The 21,802-nt window shown below is 47.9% G+C and overlaps 1 protein-coding gene across 1 annotated transcript; it reads left to right on the top strand.

The window, feature by feature from the left end:
• The first annotated feature begins 3,657 nt into the window (after positions 1-3,657).
• Positions 3,658-9,081, top strand: TMEM200C (transmembrane protein 200C). The gene is made up of 2 exons (XM_054164372.1): positions 3,658-3,997; positions 6,635-9,081. The coding sequence occupies exon 2, from the start codon at positions 6,678-6,680 to the stop codon at positions 8,307-8,309; it is 1,632 nt and encodes a 543-aa protein (XP_054020347.1). The 5' UTR covers positions 3,658-3,997; positions 6,635-6,677; the 3' UTR covers positions 8,310-9,081.
• The last annotated feature ends 12,721 nt before the right edge of the window (positions 9,082-21,802 follow it).

Below are 21,802 nucleotides of genomic sequence, written 5' to 3'. Positions count from 1 at the left end.
GAGAGAGGAGGGGAGGGGAGGAGAGGAGAGAAGAGGTTCAGTTCGGAGAGGAGAGGTTCGGGGAGGGGAGGTTCGGGGAGGTTTGGGGAGGGGAGGTTTGGAGAGTTTCAGAGAGGTTCAGTTCAGAGAGGGAAGGTTTGGGGAGGGAAGGGGAGGGGGATAACCTTCTTGCAGGTCCTACTAATCCCTAGGTTTCACCACAGTTTGATGCTAGATGCTAGATTCCCAGGATCATGTAGGAAGTTCCACAAACAGATCCGGAGCCAAGCCTGCCAGCAGTGCTGGGAGTCAAGGCAAACACAGGCGGTTGCAAATTAACTCAGGCAACCAGTAAAGCAGACCAGTAGGAAAGCTGCAATCTGCAACCATTCTGCTCCTGGGAACACAAAAGTCCACATCAACTGAAAATGAAATAAATGGTTCACTGATGCTCCCACTGCATTTGTTAAACAAGATGAAGAATCTGTGGAATAGGTGGGGATGTGCCACTTGAAAGGTAATTTGCTCTGAGGGATTCAGCCTGTTGTCATACCACTGGTCCTTACTATAGAGAGAAAATTAGCTGCTGTGGAAGGACGCCTGCAGCAGCGTTTTATCCAACAGCATATTTCGTGTTTGCCAGGATTTGGCCTCACCTACAATACCTTTCCCTCTGAAAACTGCAAATGTGATGATAGCCTAATCACTCAAACCTTCAAGCGATGAGGATCTGGGAAGGCTTGTTGTGTAAAAAGCTGGCTACACAGAATGGCTTAGCTTGACAGAAATAGAAAATATGACTCAGATAGGGAAAAGAGCTCTTTGCCCTTTAAAAAAATCACTCTCACTCTTCCTCCAACACAGAAGCCTTTTCGGGGAGAGCCTGGTGATGCTGCATTATTGATGTGAGACAGGTCTCCAGTGGAAACAGATGTGATCTGTTTGTTTTTCTCGGATAGTCTGGGCTGAGCACAAAGCAAATTACTGAAGGCCAGAAGACTCGGGTTCATCGAGTCCATTCAAAGCACGCTTTGGAAAGAGGATCTTAAATAATGAATCGAACATTTCAAGCCTGTTGCATAACCAGAAGTTCTACATGTGCTAAAAGAAATGGGTCCCGGGTGGCTTTGCCAAGGCAAACTGCAAATGACATCAAAATGCATATGTGCAGCTTTAGGATGTGTTTGTTCTCAAAGCAGGCGCTGAGAGTTGGGGTCGAAACCACATCACAGCCCAGGTTGGGTGAACACAGAATTGTTGAGGCTGGAAGAGATACAATTGAACTGAAATTGCAGAGTCTCACCAACAATTTTCCCAACCTGTGTTGGATCTTTTCTTTTTAAAAACACAGTTCACACCAGAAATGTTCTCTTTCTTGTCCATCATTTGCTGTCAGGCTGTTTCATACAGGGCATGTTCCTCCCACACAAGGGGTCAAGCAGAGAAGGGAGAGAGATGCTTTTGCCCAATCTGGTCACACTTCAGTTGCAAGAGGAATTCAAGGCCACTGCACAAAAAGACAGGTGGGGTCTGTCTACCCTAGAAAAGGCAAGATGGGTCTCTCCACCCTAGAAAAGGCAGGCTAGGACTATCCACCCCAGAAACCCACACAATGTACATCAGGAGTAAACCCAAGCCACAGGATGAGGTTTCCGTATTTACTGAGATACCTGCTTAAGATTTGCCTTTCTAGCTCATGGTGGACTCATAACAGGACTCGGCTAAAGCAATCAGCAGTAATCTCTTGAGAACGAGAGAAGAAGGGTGATGGAACACGCTAGATTATGTCTCGAGTGATGGCTTCAATTTAATCAGTGTTCATGAAGCAGATCAGAAGAGAACACTGTCTCCTGGCCTCTGCTGAAAATAAGAGATCTTGAGTGATACTACTGACATATCTCAGCTGCCACTTCCTTCTTTTGTCCTCTTTCTTCATCTTTACACCTGCTTCTTGGCTTTCTTTCAATGCATTCAAGCAAACTTGGGGGGAAAAACAAAGGTGGGGTGGCTGAGGCTGCCAAGGTGCCACTGGTGAAAAGAAGATCAAGAGGCTTCCCACTCCTGATTACTGAACTCCTAAGTGGGAGATCTCATGAACTCTAGAAGGACTAAAGTGGGGAGAGGACAGGGGACCTCATATATTTCAGGAGAGGACAGCCCCAGTGGGACTGACATCAAGGAGGAAAATCATAGAATGGCTTGGAAGGGACCTTTAAAGCTTCTCTAGTCCAACACCCCTGCAGTCAGGAGGGACATCTTCAACTAGAACAGGTTGCTCAGAGCTCCATCCAACATCCCAAGGAATGTTTCCAGGCATGAAGCATTTACCACCTCTCTGGGCAACCCGAGCCGGGATTTCACCACCCGTGGCATAAAAAATTTCCTCCTTCTGTCTTGTCCAAATCTCCCTCTTTTAGTTTAAACCCAACACCCCTTGTCCTGTCACAACAGGCCCTGCTAAAAGGTCTGTCCCCAGCTTTCTGATTGTCCCCTTTAAGCACTGAAAGGCCACAAGAAGGTCTTCCTGGAGCCAGCTCTTCTCCAGGCTGAACAACTCCATCACTGAGGAGCAGAGGGTTTCCAGCCCCCGATCATTTCTGTGGCTTCCTCTGGCCCCTCTCCAACAGGCCCATGTCTCTTGTGCTGAGAACTCTGAAGACGGAGCCAGCACTGCAGGTGAGGTCTCAGCAAAGTGGAGCAGAGCGGCAGAATCCTCTGCCCGCACTGCTGGGGATGCAGCCCAGGACACAGTTGGCTTCTGCACTGTGAGCATGTGTTGCCAGGTCATTGAACCATGCAATCATTTTGGTTGGAAAAGACCTTTAAGATCATTGAGTGCAACCATTCTCTAACCCTACCAAGGCTAGCGCTAAGCCATGACCTTCAGCACCACATTTCTGCTCTTTGAAACATCTCCAGGATGTCCAACCATGTGCAGCTCCACACCCCCAAGTCTACAAGTCTCCCCAAGTCTACAAGTCTCCCCATGCCTACAAGAAGGCTGGGGAGGGACTTCTCAGGATGTCAGGTAGTGATAGAACTAGGGGGAATGGAATGAAGCTGGAGGTGGGGAGATTCAGGCTGGATGTGAGGAGGAGGTTCTTCACCATGAGAGTGGTGAAGCCCTGGAATGGGTTGTCCAGGGAGGTGGTTGAGGTGCCACCCCTGGAGGTGTTCAAGACCAGGCTGGATGCAGCTGCGGCCAGCCTGATCTAGTGTGGGGTGTCCCATGGCAGAGCAGTTGGAACTAGATGATTCTTGTGGTCCTTTCCAACCCTGACTGATATGATACTTCCCCATCCCTTCATCACCCACCCTGCGCTGGTGCCAGGGCCTGCCTTGCTGAACCTCGTGAGGCTCACAGGGATGCACTTGCCCAGCGCACCGTCTTGTCCCGCAGCTGTGCCAGGCCAGGGCAAGCCGTGGGACAGGGGACGGAAGAGCCCAGGGGGTAAAACGGCACACACACAGCCTGAGGGGTGAGGGCGCTGTGGGCGTGGACTATGAGGGAGGGGTCGCCTAGCGGGCGGGGTCAGATGGTGGGTGTGGTCCCGGATGGGCGTGGCCATGTTTTGGGGCGTGGCTTGGCGCAGGTGCGCAGGTGGCGTAAGGGGGGAGGCGGCCGCGTCCCTCCCGCCGCCATTTGCTTGTGTCGCGGGCACCGTCGCCTAGGCAACCGCGCAGAGTCCGGCCGCCAGCCGCGCACCGCCCGCCGCGGCACCCGCGCTACCGGCAGCGGCTCTGCCGGGCCGGGCCAGGCCGAACTGAGCTGGGCTGGGAAGGATGCGGCATGGCGGGGGAACGGCCCTCCCGCCCGATTCCCTGAGGCGGCGGCGGATGCTGGTGGGGCCGAGAGGGCGTCCGGTGCTCGCCCCAGCCCCGCCGCCAGCCCGGCCGGAGCCGTGAGGAGCGGTGGGGGTGGCCGGTGGCGGGGCGGGGATGCCAGGTCGGGCCGGAAAGTTTCTTCCCCGCGGCGGCTCGGCCGCTTCCAACGCGGATTTCCCCCCGGTTCTCCTCGGTAAGTGACCGCGGTGATCTCCCGTGTGTCCCCCCGCCTACACAGACACTTCCAGCCGCCCCGCTGCCATCTTTGAGCTGCGGCTCCGTCCCAGCGACTCCCCAGGGTGGGGTGAGGGAGTCCTGGGGCTCCGAGCTCTGCACCCACGGTGGGGAGATGCCGGACTGAGCCTGGCCGTGGGGTACCAGGTGGAACCAGCCGTAACCACCGGGGCTGGGGAGCTCCCGAACAGGGGGTATGGTGACCCCTGCCCCGGTGAGCCCTGTCCGTGGCTGGGAAAGGGTTACACCGGGTCCGTTTAACTCTGTTTAAACCCTGCTCAGGCTTTACCGTGGACGGCCGAGCGGGCTTGGCGGGGGGCTGATGGAGATCTCGGTCAGAGCCTGTGGGCTGTGGCTCCTGCATGTCCCGGGGTGTCTCATGGCATTGCGGTCCCCCTCGTTGCTCTCCATCACCTGCCCACCCTCGTTCTCGCGTCTCCAAAACTCAGTGCCAGGCGCTGCCCGACCGGGAAGGTGCCTCGGAGCTGATTTTGTGTCAGTTTTCAGCTCGTTCTGCTCTCCAAAACCCGATAAAAATCATCTCCGAGGCACCTGGTGCGGGGCAGCAGAAAGAAGATTAACCACTGGGAATTAAAGCTGGGTAATTTCGCTTTAGCATCACCAAAAAATGCAGCTGCCTTTTTTTTTTGCCTTTTTTTTTTCCTCTCTTTCTTTTTAACTTAAATAGTTCAGCGCTAGGAAGGAGAAGACTGCTCTTTGTTTTGAGCGTGCAGCTCTTGGGAGAGTAATTTAACCATGTCCTTGCTGACAACACCCTTCCCTTCCTGGAGAAAATAGAAATGGGATGCAAAATCACTGCATCCGTGGCAAATCTGGAGATACAAATGAGTTGAGATTTAAAAGCTGAAAAGGGAAAGAGGAGCAAGATACATTGCAGGGAGGGGAGGGGGGAAGGAGAGGGGGTTAGGTGCTTATTTAATCACCTTTCACTGAAATAAATTGAACTTTATGCATCGTTTTCTATTCAGTGTTATCTCCCCATGGCAAGGGGATTGGAACAAGATGATCTTTAAGATCCCTTCCAAACCCTTCTGTGATCTTTGTGACACGCAGGAATAATTAGACACTCGGAAAGGGGGGAGAAGAAGATCGAGCTCCTCAGGAGCATGAAGGAATATCTCCCAAAATAATTTGCAAGATCTCCTCCACGCTGCTTTTTCGCAGCTCAAATCACTGGGACAGGAGATGACTCCGATGGGCCGCTGAAACAAAGCCATAAATGCTCAGTGTTAGTCCCCTGCCCGTCCGCTGCAAGCAGCCACTTCCCCAGGTGACTCTCACGAGGCTTCACTACTCCTGTAATCAGATTTGACTCGGTATGTCATCTCCTACCTGCCAGCCACCATCTCCCCTTGCTGGGGGGCGGGGAGAAAGTGGCTGCCGTTACATAACAGTTACCTGAAGCATGGCACATGTTCCCAACCCAGGGGTGCCTCTGGACTGCAGGCAGGAGATGGATGTCTGTAATATTGCATATCAAGGATGAAACTTTCACAGGGTTTTACTTTCCAGTGTGAAAATATTACCCTTGTGCGTTTCACAGTCATTCCTGTCCCACTCCTTTGAGTCATAGAATCATTTCAGTTAGAAAAGACCTCTAAGCTCATCGAGACCAACCTTCAAACTAAGACCACCGTGGCCATTAAACAATGTCCCAAAGTGTCACACACTTCTTAAAGGGACAGTGTCTCTACCACCTCCCAGGCAGCTTGTTCCAATGCCTGACCACTCTTCCAGGAAAGACATTTTCCTAATATCTAAACCTCCCCTGGCACAATCTCAGTCCGTTTCCTCTCATTCTAAAAGGCAAATGTTGTGTTTAACTCTCGCCTTAGTCATCTGCAAGTGGTGTAATGAAACAAATAGTGTCTGTAGATCAAATATTCCTGCTTTTATTTCCCCCATTCCTTCAAATCCTTTGTGACATCACTAACCCCAGACAGTGTGCAGGGTAAACCCAGACCTTGTTAGAGAGTGGGGCTCAGCATCCTCTGGGCTTCATCGCTTTGCAAGCTCTTTCTGAGACCAGCAAGATCACTTAGTTTCTTCACACCAGCAAGATAGTCTTGGTTGGAAAAGAGGAAACAGCCTCCAGTTGCACCATGGAAGGTTTATGTTGGACACAAAAAAAAATCTTCCCCAAAAGGGTTGTCAAGCCCTAGACCATGCTACTCAAGGCAGTGGTGGAGACCCCATCCCTGGAGGGGTTTCAAAGCTGTGTAGATGTGGGGCTGAGGGACGTGATTTAGTGGTGACCTGGCAGTGCTGGCCTAATGATTGGACTTGATTACCTTAGAGGTCTCTTCCAACCAAAAATGAATCTATGATTGTATAGCACTTCCTCTATCATTTAGCTGTAGTGGAAAGAAATTAATTGGTTGTTTGGCAGGAGCAGAGTGGGACATGTTGCTGCTGCGCTGCTGTCAGTCTGCAGGAGCTGTGTGGGCAAGCACAGCTGGTGTCAACCTTCATGTTGAGCATTTTAACTAGCAGGGGTTTGAGCAAGGAGCAGCAGAGACACCTTTTGTTCTGCAGGTCTCCCCCTGGTCCTCATCCTCTTTTATTTTCACTGCAGGAGCTGGAGTGGCCATAGGGAGCAGCCCTCTGGGTAGCCAGCCATGATCGCCACTGGAGGCCTCCTGAGGATCTCAGCTAGGAAACAGGATCCCTTGCGACCCCAAAGCCAAGTCCCCAAACGCAAACGCAAGGCCAAAAAGAAGCGCAAGAACGACGTGGTGGTGGTGAAAGGCAAGCTCAAGCTGTGCTCCGTCTCGGGGCTCATTGCCCTCTGTGGCATCCTTGTGCTGCTGGTGGGCATTGCCTTGGCCGTGGTGGGCTACTGGCCCAAGCCCAGCCAGGTGTACAGAGAAGGTAGCTTCAGCAGGGGTCGGCACCTGGCGCCACAGGGTGACACCCCCAAGAACCGCTCTTGGAGCCAGGAAGGGGCAGAAGCAGGAATCCATCCAGACCGCCCTCCTAGAGCCAATAGTTCTACTGCTGCTACAAGCTGGGGATTCTCACAGTCCCCTTCTTCTTCCTCGTCCCCCCAGGCCTCAGCGGGTTTCCTTTTCCGTCTGTTCTCGAGCTACTTGCACTCAGACAAGCTGAAGGTGCTGGGGCCTCTCATCATGGGCATTGGCATCTTCCTGTTCATCTGCGCCAACGCGGTGTTGCATGAGAACCGCGACAAGAAGACCAAGATCATCAACCTGCGTGACCTCTACTCCACCGTCATCGATGCCCACAGCCTTCGGGCCAAGGACAGAGGCACCCCAGCCTCAGCCCCTCTCAATGGCTTTGTCAACTATATGCAGTCCCGGGGCCTGGAGCTCAAACCCGGTGGGGAAGGCCTGGGTGCTGCGGCCATGCTGGCCAAGAGCTCCTGGCCACCAGGACTTGGTGTCTCCCTTTCCCCACCGGACCTGGCGTCCCCACCACGGCGTTCCTCCTTCTGCATCCCACCACAGCCACCCAGCCTGGCCGAGGCTGTGTACAGCATCTACCAGGAGCGTGCTGCCCGTGCTGTCACCAGCCCACCTTGTAGCCCACCGGAGAGCTGGGACCGGCGCAGCACAACCAGCTCCATCGTTGGCTCTTCGCTGAGTGCTTTTGCCCTCCTGCCCTTGGCACCGAGCAGTGGAGGAGGCTGGCGGAGGCCTCCTGGGGAGAGAGGAGCCCGGGAGATCCCGCGGGGCGAGTTTGAACTGAGCTTGACCAACCTCAGCAGCGGGCATGTGGAGGGAGGCTGTGGGTTAAGAAGGCACAGGCTGATCCTCAGGCGGCAGAGCACCAGCTGCTTGCCTGATGCCAAGCGTCCCCTTTTCCCTGAGCCACATCGGTCCCCAGCTGTTGACAGGGGCCTGGACTCCGGCTTCTTGGTAAAGGCATCTTCTAGCTACTCCAAATCTCTGGATCTCGAAGGGTCACCTCCCTCAACCCCTCCTGCCATCGCCAGGACAGACTCCCAGAGCTCCCAGTCTAAGCCTTCCAGCAGCAATAAGGGCTACAGCCACCTGGAGGAGGCAGGCACCTCCTTGGAGTCAGTTGCCAATACCCCAGCCAGTAAAACCCAGGACTGTGAGGAGGAACCACTTGAGAAGATGGACTCTCTCGAGGCTACCAACAGAGAACAAAGAGGGGAGCAATCCCAGAAAAGACAGTATACAAATAAACAGAAACTCTTTATGATTTCTAGGTCACATGCCGTGTTTGAGCTGGAGGACGGGGAGCTGGAGAGTACTGGCATCTAAACGAAAGGCACAGGGACACCTTGCAGCCCTCCACACCTTCCACCCAACACACACCTTCCCCATCTCCTTGAGGACTTAGGAAGCCAATTAATATCCAAAGAGATGCAGTATGTTACCCCTGAGAATTGAATTCCATCAGTCCTGCAGATGACTTCAGGAAAAGACAAAGAAAATCCTTTCCTGTCCAAGCATGATGGTTACATTCCAGGCAAGCCAAAATTGTATTAAATATCCACAACCCAGCAAGTTCTTGGGATCAGATTAATATGATTTTGTACAGTCTTAACCGTGCACTTTACTGGTTTGATTTTCCAAGTGCCCAAGTTCTTCTCCTCTGATTTCTTTCTTGCTGATTTGCCACCAACTGCTTGAAAAAACCCGAACCAACGCAAGGCACCTTTGGAAGCTTGAGGAGCAGCGTGGTCTTCAGGTCAAGAAAGCTGAGCTCGCTCTTTGTTTTGGTTCAATCACTACAATGTTTGCAAGGCCTTAAGGATGACGCACCTTGACAAAGAATGAGTTTGTCTAAATCCTGGGGAGGGGAAAACAAACAAACAAAAACCCAACAACAGATGTCCATTGAGAAGAGACTGGAGCAGAACAGAGCTCTGACTGTTTAGTTGCAACCATGACACTCCTGAACCCCAAATCCCACCTACAACCTGATACTTCATTAAGTATTGTTACACATGTATCCACTAATAGCATTAAAAAGTTATTTTATTTTATTTTTTTTATCTAATAAAACATTTACAAGCAAAACTGCCACACACAAAAAAAAAAACCAACCAGCCCTTTCTTCTGGTAAGTAAGTACAGACAGCAGAAACTTTGGGTTTGGTTTTAATAGCTGGAAGAGTATAGAGATTCTGTGAGGCCAAAAGGTTGCTTTTAAGTGGGTAGTTAATCATTTAGGAGTGCTTCCACCATAAGTAATGGCTCAAGCCCCTGAGAAAGCACACTTGTCTTTTCCAACCTGGTTCATTCTAGTCTAATATTTGCACTTTAGTCAGGCGTTAGATTACCTGGGGAGGTGCTGGAGTCACTGTCCCTGGAGGTGTTGATGAAACATGTGGGCATGGCACTTGGGGACATGGTTTAATGGCTGTGGTGGTCTTAGATTGAAGGCTGGACTTGATCTTGGGACTTCTTTTCCCACTGAAACAATTCTATGATTCAATCAGCAGGTTCTTTCTCTATTTCGAACAGTACTGACAGATGATGAGATTTTGGACATGCTGAGGCAAAAATAATGGTTTGAAGGTTTGACCTATTAAAATTGGATTATTTTTTTTGTTATGAAGAACACATTAATTTTGTACCTGCAGCCTGTTCCTTCTGGATTTTTGGCTTCCCTTGTAAGCCTTTCGTTAAACCTTTCTGCTGTCACAGCTCCTATTCATGACTTCGTGTGCATCAACTTAATTTAAAAGCATAATGATCACCCTGTCAGTCTCCTAGCAGTTGGCCCTGCTGAAGTCAGCAGAGATTTCGTGGTGAGGATTTCTCCCTGCCTGAGAACAGCAGCAGGTTTCCTGCCGGCTGCAGAGTGCCCTGTTCCGTAGGCAGATATTTTTTTGGGGGTAGATCGATGAGCTGTTTCATTTCGGTAGCTGCAGCACGGCAGACGCTCTCTTATTTTTGCTCAAACAGCTTTATGTGCTCGGAAGATTTTGTCAATACTTCAGATTTTTAAATATGGATGTGGCATTTCACTGCTAGGGGAAGACAAATCGACATTAAACAACCACAACGTGTAGGCAGGCAAGAGGCTTTCTGTTGCAATTAACATTTTTTTTCCTTAGGGTTTCATGGTTTAAAAATCACAGAATCCCAGCACGGTAGGGGTTGGAAGGGACCTCTGGAGGTCATTCAGGCCAACCCCCCTGCTAAAGCAGAGTCACCCACAGCAGGTTGCTCAGGTTCACGATGTCCAGGCGAGTTTGGAATCTCCCCAGAGAAGGGGGCTTCACAACCTCTCTGCTCAGCCTGCTCCAAGGCTCCAGCACCGTCACAGCAAAGAAGTTTCTCCTCATCCTCACATGGAACTTCCTGGATTCCAGTTTGTGCCTGTTGTCCCTTGCCCTGCTGTTGGACAGCAATGAAGAATCTGGCCTCGTCCTCTTGCTCCCCTCCCTCACACACTGGTTTGGGTTGCATCAGCTAGTTCCAACCCCTCTGACACAGGCCGGGACACATCCTACTAGATCTGGTTGCTTCAGGGCCCATCTATCCTGGCCTTGAACACTTCCATGGAGGGGACATCCACAACCTTTCTGGGAAACTTGTTTCAGTGTCTCACCACCCTCGCTGTAAAGAATTTCTTCCTAATAGCCAGTCTACCCTCTTCCAGCTTGAAGCTGCTCCCTCCCATCCTAGTATACAAGATATTAATCAGCATTGAGAAGATCCCCTCTCACTCTGCTCTTCCCTACACTGAGGCTGGTGAGACACTGGCTGAGGTTGGTGAGGCACTGGCCCCAGTTGGCCAGAGCGGTGGGAGATGCCCAATCTTTGGAACCATTCCAGGTCAGCTTGTCTGGAGCCTTGAGCAACCTGTTCCAGTGGCAGGTGTCACTGCTGACTGCAGGGGGCTTGGACTATACGACCTTTACATTCTTTGACTGTGATTCTACCCACCACAAATCCAGGGCAGTCACGGGGCCTGGAGCTGAAGAAAGCTCTCACACACAAAGTAATTAAATTGTAAAGCAATATTAAGATAATATTTAGTGTGTCTTTCATTTCACCCACAAATTGGTCTAGCCCTCACTTCAAATATTTTATGCTGTCTAATCAATCAGCAACTGGTTGAATTAATCCTCATACATGCAACAACATTTCTTGATGGCAGACTTTTCCAGGACATTGTACTAGGTGCGGATCCAAAATGATCTGTGGAACATCTTGGTTTAATTTATAGCCATGGATAAATCTCCTTGGCAATTCAAGCAAATACATTTTAGGTAATTCTGATGCCACAGGAAAAAAAATAGGGCAAGGGGAAATAGGATAAGTGATAGGACAAGAGCAAATGGCCTTAAGTTGCACCAGGGGAGGTTTAGGTTGGACATTAGGAGAAACTTCTTGACTGAAAGTGTTCTCAGACACTGCAACAAGGCTCCCCGTGGAGATGATGGAATCCCCATCCCTGGAGGTGTTTAAAAGCATTGTAGAGATGGTGCTGAGGGACATGGTTTAGCGCCAGCCTTGGTAGAGTTAGGGAATCATTGCACTTGATGGTCTTAGAGAATCTTTTCCAACCAAAAATGATTTTTTGACTCTCAAGTTTTTCAGTAAAACTGATAAAGTGAATAGAGAAGCATTTTGTTTAATCCCAGCCTAAAGAAATAATTTGAGGGGAGACAAGAATCAAATTTGGATCAACAATAGTTCTTTTATTCATAACTGCCACTTTTAGAATTCTCTCTTTTGCCAGAAATGGAACTTTCCCCCTAATGGAGTTCAGAAATTCTGACACTTGGGTAGCTTCAAGATGTCAAACCAGGAAATTTATGCATAAATTCTTCAAACTATTTTAAAATGGGTTGTGGATTCCTCTGAGCAGTTGGAATGCCTTTAAATTGCAGCAAAACCCAAGATTACCCCTGAATATCTTTAGATGTTCCTCAACCATTTCATCTTTCACACACAGACAGAGCAATGTGGGGAGGATGGGAAAGGGTGCAGTCGGGAGGCAGCTCAAGTGGCCTCAGTGAGTAATAAATCCATTGTAAACTCCTGCTGATAAATGATCCATATGATGATGCTGGATTGTCTAATCCCAGCATGGTGGGGGTAAGAAGGGACCTTGGGAGATCATCTAGTCCAACCCTCCTGCTAGAGCAGGGTCACCCACAGCAGGTTGCCAAGGATCACAATGTCCAGCTGGGTTTGGAATCTCTCCGGGACTCCAGCAACCTTGTACCAAAGAAGTTTCTCTTTCTCCTTTTCTACCCCATGAGTTGATTGGTTATTTTTGTGACACACAGGAACTGTGAGAAATATTCAGTGTGCAGCTCCCTCTTAAAAAGTCCATGCTTTTGAGGGCTAGAGGGAGGTTTTGGTCTTTGTGGCTCAAAAATAGCAATTTATGCACTGCTTTTGCCATCTTGAAATACAGAAGCGCTCAGAGGTCTTGTTCTATCATGAAGAATCCTGGGAATTCTCTTTCTCTCCTCTCTCAAGGGCTAGAAAGTAGTAAGCTTTTGCTTAAATCAATCATTCTGTCACAGCATTGAACTTGCTCAAATCTCCACACTGCAGCCCCACAGCATATAGAAATGGTCATGTTTATGCCCGACTAGGCTACATTCCTTCAAAAGAGCCCAAACAACTGAAACACTGAGTGGTGAAATTCTAGTACAACACATGGAGGAACATATGCACTGGGGGGTAAAACAGGTCTCCTAGATGGAGAAGGTAATAAGGAGAACGCTGGGCTCATCACAGCAGTGATTTAAAGGCGTAAGTGTGGTAATCAGTTGTTTGAACGGGGAGGTAGGCTGAACCCACTCCAAATTACCCCCCAAAAAGGAGGAAACCCAAGCAGTAACTGAAGGTGACACCAAGGAGCCCACCTGCAGCCCATGAAAACAGCAACACCTCAGAAGGTGAGGACAAGGGGTGATGGTTTTAAACTAAAAGAGGGGAGAGACTGGAGTTAAGAATTTTAACATGAGGGTGATGAGACACTAGTCCAAGTTGCCCAGAGACAGAGCAGATGCTCTATCCCTGGAAACAGTCATGGTCAGGTCAGACAAGGCGCTACCTAAAGAGAATTTACTATGGAAAACCCTCAACAGAACTTTGCCTCCAATTCACTTCTCACAAATAGAGCTGAGCAGCTTCTTTCCCTCAGAAAGAGGTACATTCACTTTTGAGGTAGCAGAGTTTCCTTCTCTGGAGAGATTCCAAATCCACTTTGATGCAAGCCTGAGCAATCTGCAGTGGAAAACTGCTCTCAGAGCAGGGTTGGACTAGATCTCCAGAGGTTCCTTCTAACCCCCTCCATGCTGGGGTTCCCATAAACTTAATGTATTAGAAACCTAGTGTGATCACAGCTCCCTGCTGCATTTAGAATCATAGAATTGTTTTGTTTCTAAAAGACCTCTAAGATTATCAAGTCCAACCTTAGGCCACCATGGCCATTTACATAGAATACATAGAATAAACCAGGTTGGAAGAGACCTTCAAGATCATCGCGTCCAACCCATCAACCAATCCAACACCGCCCAAACAACTAACCCACAGCACCAAGCACCCCGTCAAGTCTTCTCCTAAAAACCTCCAGTGATGGCGACTCCACCACCTCCCCAGGCAGCCCATTCCAATGTGCAATCACTCTTTCTGTATAGAACTTTTTTCTAACATCCAGCCTGAACCTCCCCTGGCGCAGCCTGAGACTGTGTCCTCTTGTTCTGGTACTGCTTGCCTGGGAGAAGAGACCAACATCCGTCTGTCTACAACCTCCCTTCAGGTAGTTGTAGAAAGCAATAAGATCACCCCTGAGTCTCCTCTTCTCCAGGCTAAGCAACCCCAGCTCCCTCAGCCTCTCCTCGTAGGGCTTATGTGTCTTATGTGGCTTAGTGACTGTGTCACTAGTTTATGCTTATTCAACACTATTTTCTTCTCATTCACCAGTATAAAAGTTGAACTAATGCTGGACATTGCAGAACCATAGATGACCTTTGAAGGTCATCTTATCCAGCCCCCCAGAGTACAGGGACATGCTAATCTCCCTGTCTTTCCAATTTCAGTTTCTGTGCTGAAATTGATTTCTGAAAGCAGCTGTCAGAACTTTTTCAGCTGCTCTCAAAAGCAGCTTTTTAATTATAAGATTAAAAAAAAAAAAGTCACTCTCCAGACTGAAAAATAAAAGTACATTTAATTAATTTTTATTTTATTTTTTTCTTTTACAAAGTGCCCAATTTCCCTCCTGTGAGAGACAAATCCATAGTTTGGGTACGATTCACTCCATAGTTCCGTCAGCGGCTTCAGCCCTCCAGCTGGGGGTCAAGATGACAATGAAAGGTGGGGGACAGTGCAAGAAATTTCTCCAAGGGCAAGTAGAAGATTTGCTTAAGAGGATTATTATTATTACTATTTCTCTTTATTAAAAAAAAAAATAATCAGGGCACGTTTTGGTGGTTAAATGGTAGTGAAAGCCTGGCTCAGGTTGCCCAGATTGTTAGGAGATGCTCCATCCCTGGACCCATTCCAGGTCATGTTGTTTGGACCTCTGAGCAACCTGCTTTAGTTGCAGAGATCCCTGCTGATTGCAGGAGGGTTGGACTAGGTGACCCCAAAAGCTCCCTTCCAACACAAAACATCCTGTAATTCTATGAAATGTTGGGAATTGAGGGGTTATTCCCTTTTACCTGCACATAGAGGAACATCATGGGGAGGAGGGCATTTAGGATGAGGCATTTAAGCTGCCTACAGCTTTATAGAATAGAATCATAGAATCAACAAGGTTGGAAAAGACCTCAAAGATCATCAAGTCCAACCTGTCACCCAAGACCTCATGATTACTAGACCATGGCACCAAGTGCCACATCCAGTCCCCTCTTGAACACCTCCAGGGACAGTGACTCCACCACCTCCCTGGGCAGCACATTCCAATGCCCTAACAACTCTCTCTGTGAAGAACTTTCTCCTGTGACAGTAGAAATCAAACCTGAAGCTACAACCTTTCATGATGGCTCAACAGAAGATGCTGGCATCATCCTGACATGAAATATAAGTAAATGAGAAGGCTTACCTGCCCTCTTCTGCATATGTAGGAAGAGCAGGACTATGGCAAGGGAAAGCCAGCTGGACTAACCACTATGATCTTTGTTTAGAGGGCTCTTGCCTAAATAGCCTCCTACACATGACAGAAGTAAGAACTGCTCCAGCTCTTGAGGTGGCAACCAGTAGCAGGGTATTCAGGGCAACACGCTTACAGCACCTTCCTTTGGCTTTTGGATCTTGATTATTAGAATATCTAGCTTAAGAAACTTCTGATTAAAACCAGCCAAGAAGCAGGGAGATGCTATTGTCAAGGTCTCCTCTCAACTAACTTGAAAAATAGTCATCATTGCAGAGCAAGTCAGTGTTTAGTTTTCTTTCCCAAAGAGGAGAAAACAAAAAGAAAATCAGAACTAGTGGGGATTTAATGCAAGTTCTCTCCCACCCCAACATGGTACCAGTTTCAATAACTCAAGTTATGTTAAGCTAAATCCAGTTAGAAGAAATTAGCACGTAGCATTTATTTTCTACATAAACTAGCAGTGCATACAAAAAGAAATTACTCAAAGTGGGGGGGGAGGGGGAAATAGGTAAAGTAGAGACCATAAAGGGGAAAATGATCATAGAAAAAGAACAGTAAATGCAGGGATCATAAAGAATAATTCAAACTCACTTCTGAGCCTAGACCTCAGAGTGTAATTTCCCTTTAGTACTCAAAGAAGGACAATTAAACTGCTCCAGCAGTCTGAAGTTATTTTTCATTTCAGAAGCAGACTTGCACCTGCTCTGCTCACATCAGAAGTGCCTAATCAAACATATTTCAATTAATTCAAATCAAAAGCCACCAGGGAACAAAATCCATGAATCCCTATGGCTAAAACAGCACCAAACCCCAAAACCTGTTTTCTGTTCCCCGTCATAAAGCAGCTCTGATTTGATCAGCACTCTAGAAGCTTGTTTGGACTCAGTTGTCATTAGAGACTAAAGAGCTGAAGATTGTATTTAGTAGATTTTGGGGGGTTAAGCACTAATCCAACTTGTCAAGATTAAATCACAGTGATACAACTCAAGTATTTTAACTTAATTTACCAAACCGAGCACGCAAGCCTCCCAAGATAAGCAAAATTAATTGCCTTCCAATCATCACAATAATCCTGAACCAGAATTCAACAAATTGGAACCTGGACACATGTAGGGGGGAAAAAAAAAACCACCAACCAACAACAAACCACACACCAAATCATTCACAAGCACAGGATCACCACACATTTGCTACACTCCAGTGCCATCTGTCTATAAAAAGATAATTAACATTTCCATGGAGGAGAAAACACAGCTTGTTGTAACTCGTGCTTCGTCCTAGGCCATTGAATCCACTTCAGTTCCCAAGATGAACGACACTACTGGTCATTTTTTGTGGATGAGGAAATCATTAGGATTCACTGAGGAAACAAAGTTTACTTAAAGCAAAACCTTTTTCTTTCTTTTTTTTTTTTTAATTAAGAGAAATTCATCCAGAACTTGCTGACACACGCATGCTCTCCAGCAATTTCACTCTTAACTGCTCCCCTAAGTCAACCTGAACATCCTTCTCTTCCTTCAACAATTCAGGTGCATTTTAAAGCCCCCTGAGAAACTGGGAATTACTCAAATTAGCATGCAGAAGACCATCTGGGGACAGCCCTTTGAAAGTCCACAGCCATGAGTGGAGTGACACAAATAAACGCTCTGCCAAGTGCTACCACACAAGGGATCCAACCCTGGTGCTGAGGACAAAATGAGTTCATTAAATGCAGAACCTTCCCTTTCCTTCTGCACAGGGGTTGGCTTCCCCCTCCTTATGAAAAGGACATAAATACAGGATTTGAGGTTTTAAGGCTCCTAAGCAGCTGAACAGGCTTCCAGGACCTTGATGTTCCTTTAACCAAGTGCATCCCGCCCACATGCCACATCAGGAAACAAATTCCCATATAACTAATGTTCCCAAATTTTGAGGGAGAAAGAAGGGCACCCTGATCACACTTCAGAAATTCACATTTCTTCAAGGTAAAAACGGAGTTCTAAAGAAAGTGAAATGCTGCTTTTCAAGGAGCAATTGGGGCAGAAAAGAAAAATAAGACATTTTCCAAGTTCCCCACTGCCTTTCTCCTAATTTATTGCCCTCAATATAGATGTCTCCCAAGCCTGCTGTGAGTGTTGAAGACCTGGAAGCAGCAGGATCCCTTCCCAGTCGCAGCTGTTTTTCCAGTAGTGCCATCTTCTGGTTTCAGAAGCTCTGCAGAGAAAACCCTTTCCCCATCCCTCGAGATCAGACAGAGAGGCCACAGCTCAGCTCCTTGGCTTCAGGAAGGAAACTGCAGCCCCCACATTGACTCAAAACTCCAAATCTCCCCAGAAATTAATATTTTTCTGTTTTATTTTATTCTTTACTAATCCAGACACACAAGTGAGGCTACAACACAACTTCACCTTAGGGTGTTGTGCCCCATTTTCTCCAGCCGTTTTGCAACAAAAAAATTCATTCTTCTGTATCTAAACAAAATTGAACATTACACCTCAATTTTATTCCAAAAATACCCTTTCCATAAGTCAACCAAAACCAGTTCTCATTACAGAGCTACTAATCAAACAAAACTCCCCCCAAACCAACCAAACAACACAGCACATTTCACAGAAGTATGTTAACTAAATTCGCCTACCATTTGTGGACATGCAACAGATGATGGTGTTGGGGTCATGGTTTGGAGTTTTCACTTGCAGCAGCTGTGGAAATTAGGCATGAAGAGGTCTTTTCAGGCAGAGCGTAGAGAAGGCAAGTAGGCAAAGGAAGGAGCAGAATCAGGGCTGAGAAGAAATGCAGCAAAGGTAGAATTGTGCTTTTAGGCACCAGAAATGCCTGGCAACAACTTTGGTATCGATGTGTGGCTTCTGGAGAGCCTGCTCCTGCAAACCAGAGCTCATTTATCTGCAGAGTACATCTGCTCACTCACCTCTCTGGTAGGTTCTTGTTTTCACACAGCTATTTCACCATTACAGGAGTCAATGAGGTTTGCCCTCAGATTTTTGTCCTACTTTGCTTTGTCGCTCTCCTACAAGGATGCTTTTGCACCCAAAATCACCATCCACACCTCGACACCGCTGTGGTTGCCTTCTACACCATCACCAAGCATGGGTGCAGGTCACCAAGGACTGCCACATCTTTATCCTGAACGTGGTGCCTGATCAGATGCATGCTCTGTGGCTTCAGTTTTCTGTAGGCTACCATCTGTTCTCATTTCTTCTTCTTCTTTCTCCACACTTTTCAGCACATCTGAACTTGCTGGCAGCAGACCAAGTACTGACTGGGAGCAGATCTCCCCAGCTGCATGAGAAATCCCAGCTGTAGCTTCAGGCTGTCCCTTCACCTCATTGATTTCTTTACTTGCAGTTGAAGCCTCAGCATTATTTTCAGATGGTTTATCATCGGCTACTACCAAATGTGAGGTGAGCTTAGGGCTTGCAGCAGTTGCTCCTGTTTCAGCCTTTGCAGGACTGTGTGGAAGGTCTCCAGTGAATGTTTCTCCCGCATGTGTCTGCATTTCTTGCTCTTTATCCTTTTTCACACCAGTGGAGCCCACGTGGATTGAGCATTCACAATAATAGTAACCAGATTCCTGCCTCTTCTTCTTTATGGCGCAAAGATCCATTCGGCTGAAGACCTCTGTGCCAAAGTAGCTGTCTGCAAACTCTTTATACAGGTCAGAACAAATTTTTCTGTAGCCCTAAATATTGAAAGACCAACGTGACATCATAAATACACACAGAAATCATGCATTTTTGGAAATGTATAAGATTCATCAGGTATTATCTGAACAGAACATGGCAAAGAAAATACTTCCCCATCCCCAGGATGCCAGTGATTTGATGGTTCTATGAATATCAGCTTTATTTGGTAGTATTTCAGTTGATAATGAGAAGAATTGTTTTTTCCAGTGGTACCAAGCAACAGGACAAGTAGCAACAGTAGCAACAGGCACAAACTGGAACCCAGGAGGCTCCACCTGAACATGGGGGGAAACTTCATCACTTTAAAGGTGCCAGAGCCCTTGGAGCAGGCTGCCCAGAGAGACTGTGGAGTCTCCAAACACACCTGGACATTACGGTCCTGGGAAAACTGCCGTGGGTGACCCTGGTTTAGCAGCAGGGGTTGCACTAGGTGATCTGCAGAGGTGTCTTCCAATCCCCACCATGCTGGGATTCTGTGATAACTATATTTAAACATGTGCATTGATTATAGCAAAGGAGGTAGCTGTAATCTCTGGGCAGTCTGCTCCAGGGCTCCAGCACCTTTCCAGGAGGCATTTTCCTCATGTTCACACAGGGCCTCCTGGGCTCCAGTTTGTACCAGCTGACCCTTGTCCTGTCACTGGGCACCACTGTCAAAAATCTGGACCCATTCTCTTACTCCCTACCCTTTAGCTCTTGCTGAGCATTCAGAAGATTCCCTTTTAGGCTAGTCTTCTCCAGACTCAACAGCCCCAGATGTCTCAGCCTTCCCTCCTCACAGACATCCTGCAGTCCATTCAGTGTGTTTGGACTCTTTCCAGTAGTTCCCTGTCCCTCTTGAACTGGGGAGCCCAGAAAAGGCCCCACTGCTCCAGATGTGGCCTCACTAGGACAGAGCAAAGCAGAAGCATGACCTCCCTCAACCTGCTAGACACACTTTTTGATGCATCCTGGGACACCATTAGCTTTCTTGTCCCTGAGAGCACACTGCTTATGGTGAACTTGTTGTCCACCAGCACTCCCAGTTCTTTCTCCACAAGGCAGCTTTCCAGCAGGTCAGCACCTTACTGTACTGGTGCAGGGGGTTATTTTTCCTCAGGTGAAGGATTCTACACTTGCCATGGCCTTAAATGATAATTTAGGGCTATCAAGACTTAAAATCAGACACTTAGTAATTTCTCAGCAGTCTTCCCCCTGGGTTCCTTGCATGGGTGTCATGAGGGATGGGTGAGCAACCCAACAACTCCATAGTCCATAGGGCTTTAGCTCAGCTGTCAGTTGAAAGGACTCCCACAAAGAATTTAGCCCATAGCAAACCACATCTGACAAAGGCACACATGGAAAAAAGAGGAGAGATGAATCACTATGCAACAGGGAATCATCTCCACCTTCTCTTAACCTAATGAACAAGTGAGTTAACAAGGCTCCAAGGAGACCCTTACAGCACACACTGCCTCAGAAAGGTCTCAGTTGGTTTGGTCAACCCTGCTCAAAATGCACAATTAAAAACAACCCCAAAGTCTCTATACAAGCTTCCTTCCTTGTAATGACAGACCTTTTAAGCAGAAGGACGCACACAGGGTGGGGATTGCAAGAGGATTCCTTCCCCAAAAGGGTTGTCAAGCCCTGGAACAGGCTGCCCAGGGCACTGGTAGAATCCCCATCCCTGGAGGGGTATCAAAGCCATGTATGTGACTGACATGGTTTATGGTTATGGCATGTTATGGCAGTGATCAGATAGATTTGATCTTAAAAGTCTCTTTCAACCAAAACAGCTATGATTATATTCTATGACGGCCAGAACGTCCAGAGTCACTTGGAGGAAACCAGATAGCAATAGCTCCACTACCAAAGACATGAAACCATAAGGCAGTGCTGCTCCTGATGACCAAAAGCACTGCAAAGCTGAACAAAACAAGCTGCACACGTTCTCCTGTGCTCCAGAGATACCCATGTGTCAATCAGAGCCTGGCTACTTTTGAACACCTTTGTCACCAGGTTCAAATTCTGATGAAACAGAGCATGGACTCTCTTCTAGGTAATTCAGCAGGAGGATGGAAACTTGAGTGAGGTCATGCCATTGAAGATAACTTATCAAACAGCAAGAAGAGGGGCAGGATTAAGGCTGCCTCTTCATTAAAAAAATCCCCAAATATTTTAATACAAGTCCATGACTGCAAGACTGCAGCTGTCTCACCACCCAGGGAAGACCACAGCAGATCTGCCCCAACTGCAACTGCTTAGAGCAGCATAAAAAACACTCCAAGAACAAACATTTCCCACTTCAGCATGGAGATCTTTGATCCCCATTTCACTCCAATGTAGGTGAGCACAGGCAGCAGCCAGCATTGTAGGTCAACAAACCACCCCAACAAAAGTCCTTATTGCAGAGAGACACTGGGGTTGATCTTAAGAGTTGAATTCTTCCTTTTTAGGCTCATTAGAAAAGCAGAAAACCTGAAAAGCCTGCCAGGTTTATGCCAGGGGCACACTGCAGACTATGAACTTGATCAGCAAACACCACACAGTGCTTCTTCAGTAGCAATGCAAACTACATCCCATTATGTTGGTGGTTGGAAGGGACCTCTGGAGATTATCTTATCCAACCCCCTGCTAAAGCAGTGTCACCTAGAGCAGGTTGCACAGAACCTCTTGTGTTCTAGCTCAAGCCCAGGCTAAACAGCCCCATATCTCTCAGTCCCTTCCTTCTTTTAGCAATGCTGCAGTCCCCTCAGCATCTTTGCAGCTTCAGCTGGGCTCACTCTTTCTCTCTTGAACTGGGAAACCCAGAACTGGACCCAGGACTTCAGATGTGGCCTCACCAGGGCAGAGTAGAGGAGTAGGAAAACTTCACTCCATCTTCTTCATGCACCCTAGGTGACCATTTGCCTTCTTGGCCATAGAAGAACATTACTAACTCCTGGTAAATTTGCCTACCAGCGCTCCCAGGTCCTTCTCCTTGAAGCTACTTTCAAGCAGGTCAGCTCCTCACCTCTG

This window comes from Dryobates pubescens, chromosome 9 (assembly GCF_014839835.1).
Source record: "Dryobates pubescens isolate bDryPub1 chromosome 9, bDryPub1.pri, whole genome shotgun sequence".
Taxonomy (NCBI): domain Eukaryota; kingdom Metazoa; phylum Chordata; class Aves; order Piciformes; family Picidae; genus Dryobates; species Dryobates pubescens.
This window is presented reverse-complemented; position numbering and strand designations above follow the sequence as displayed.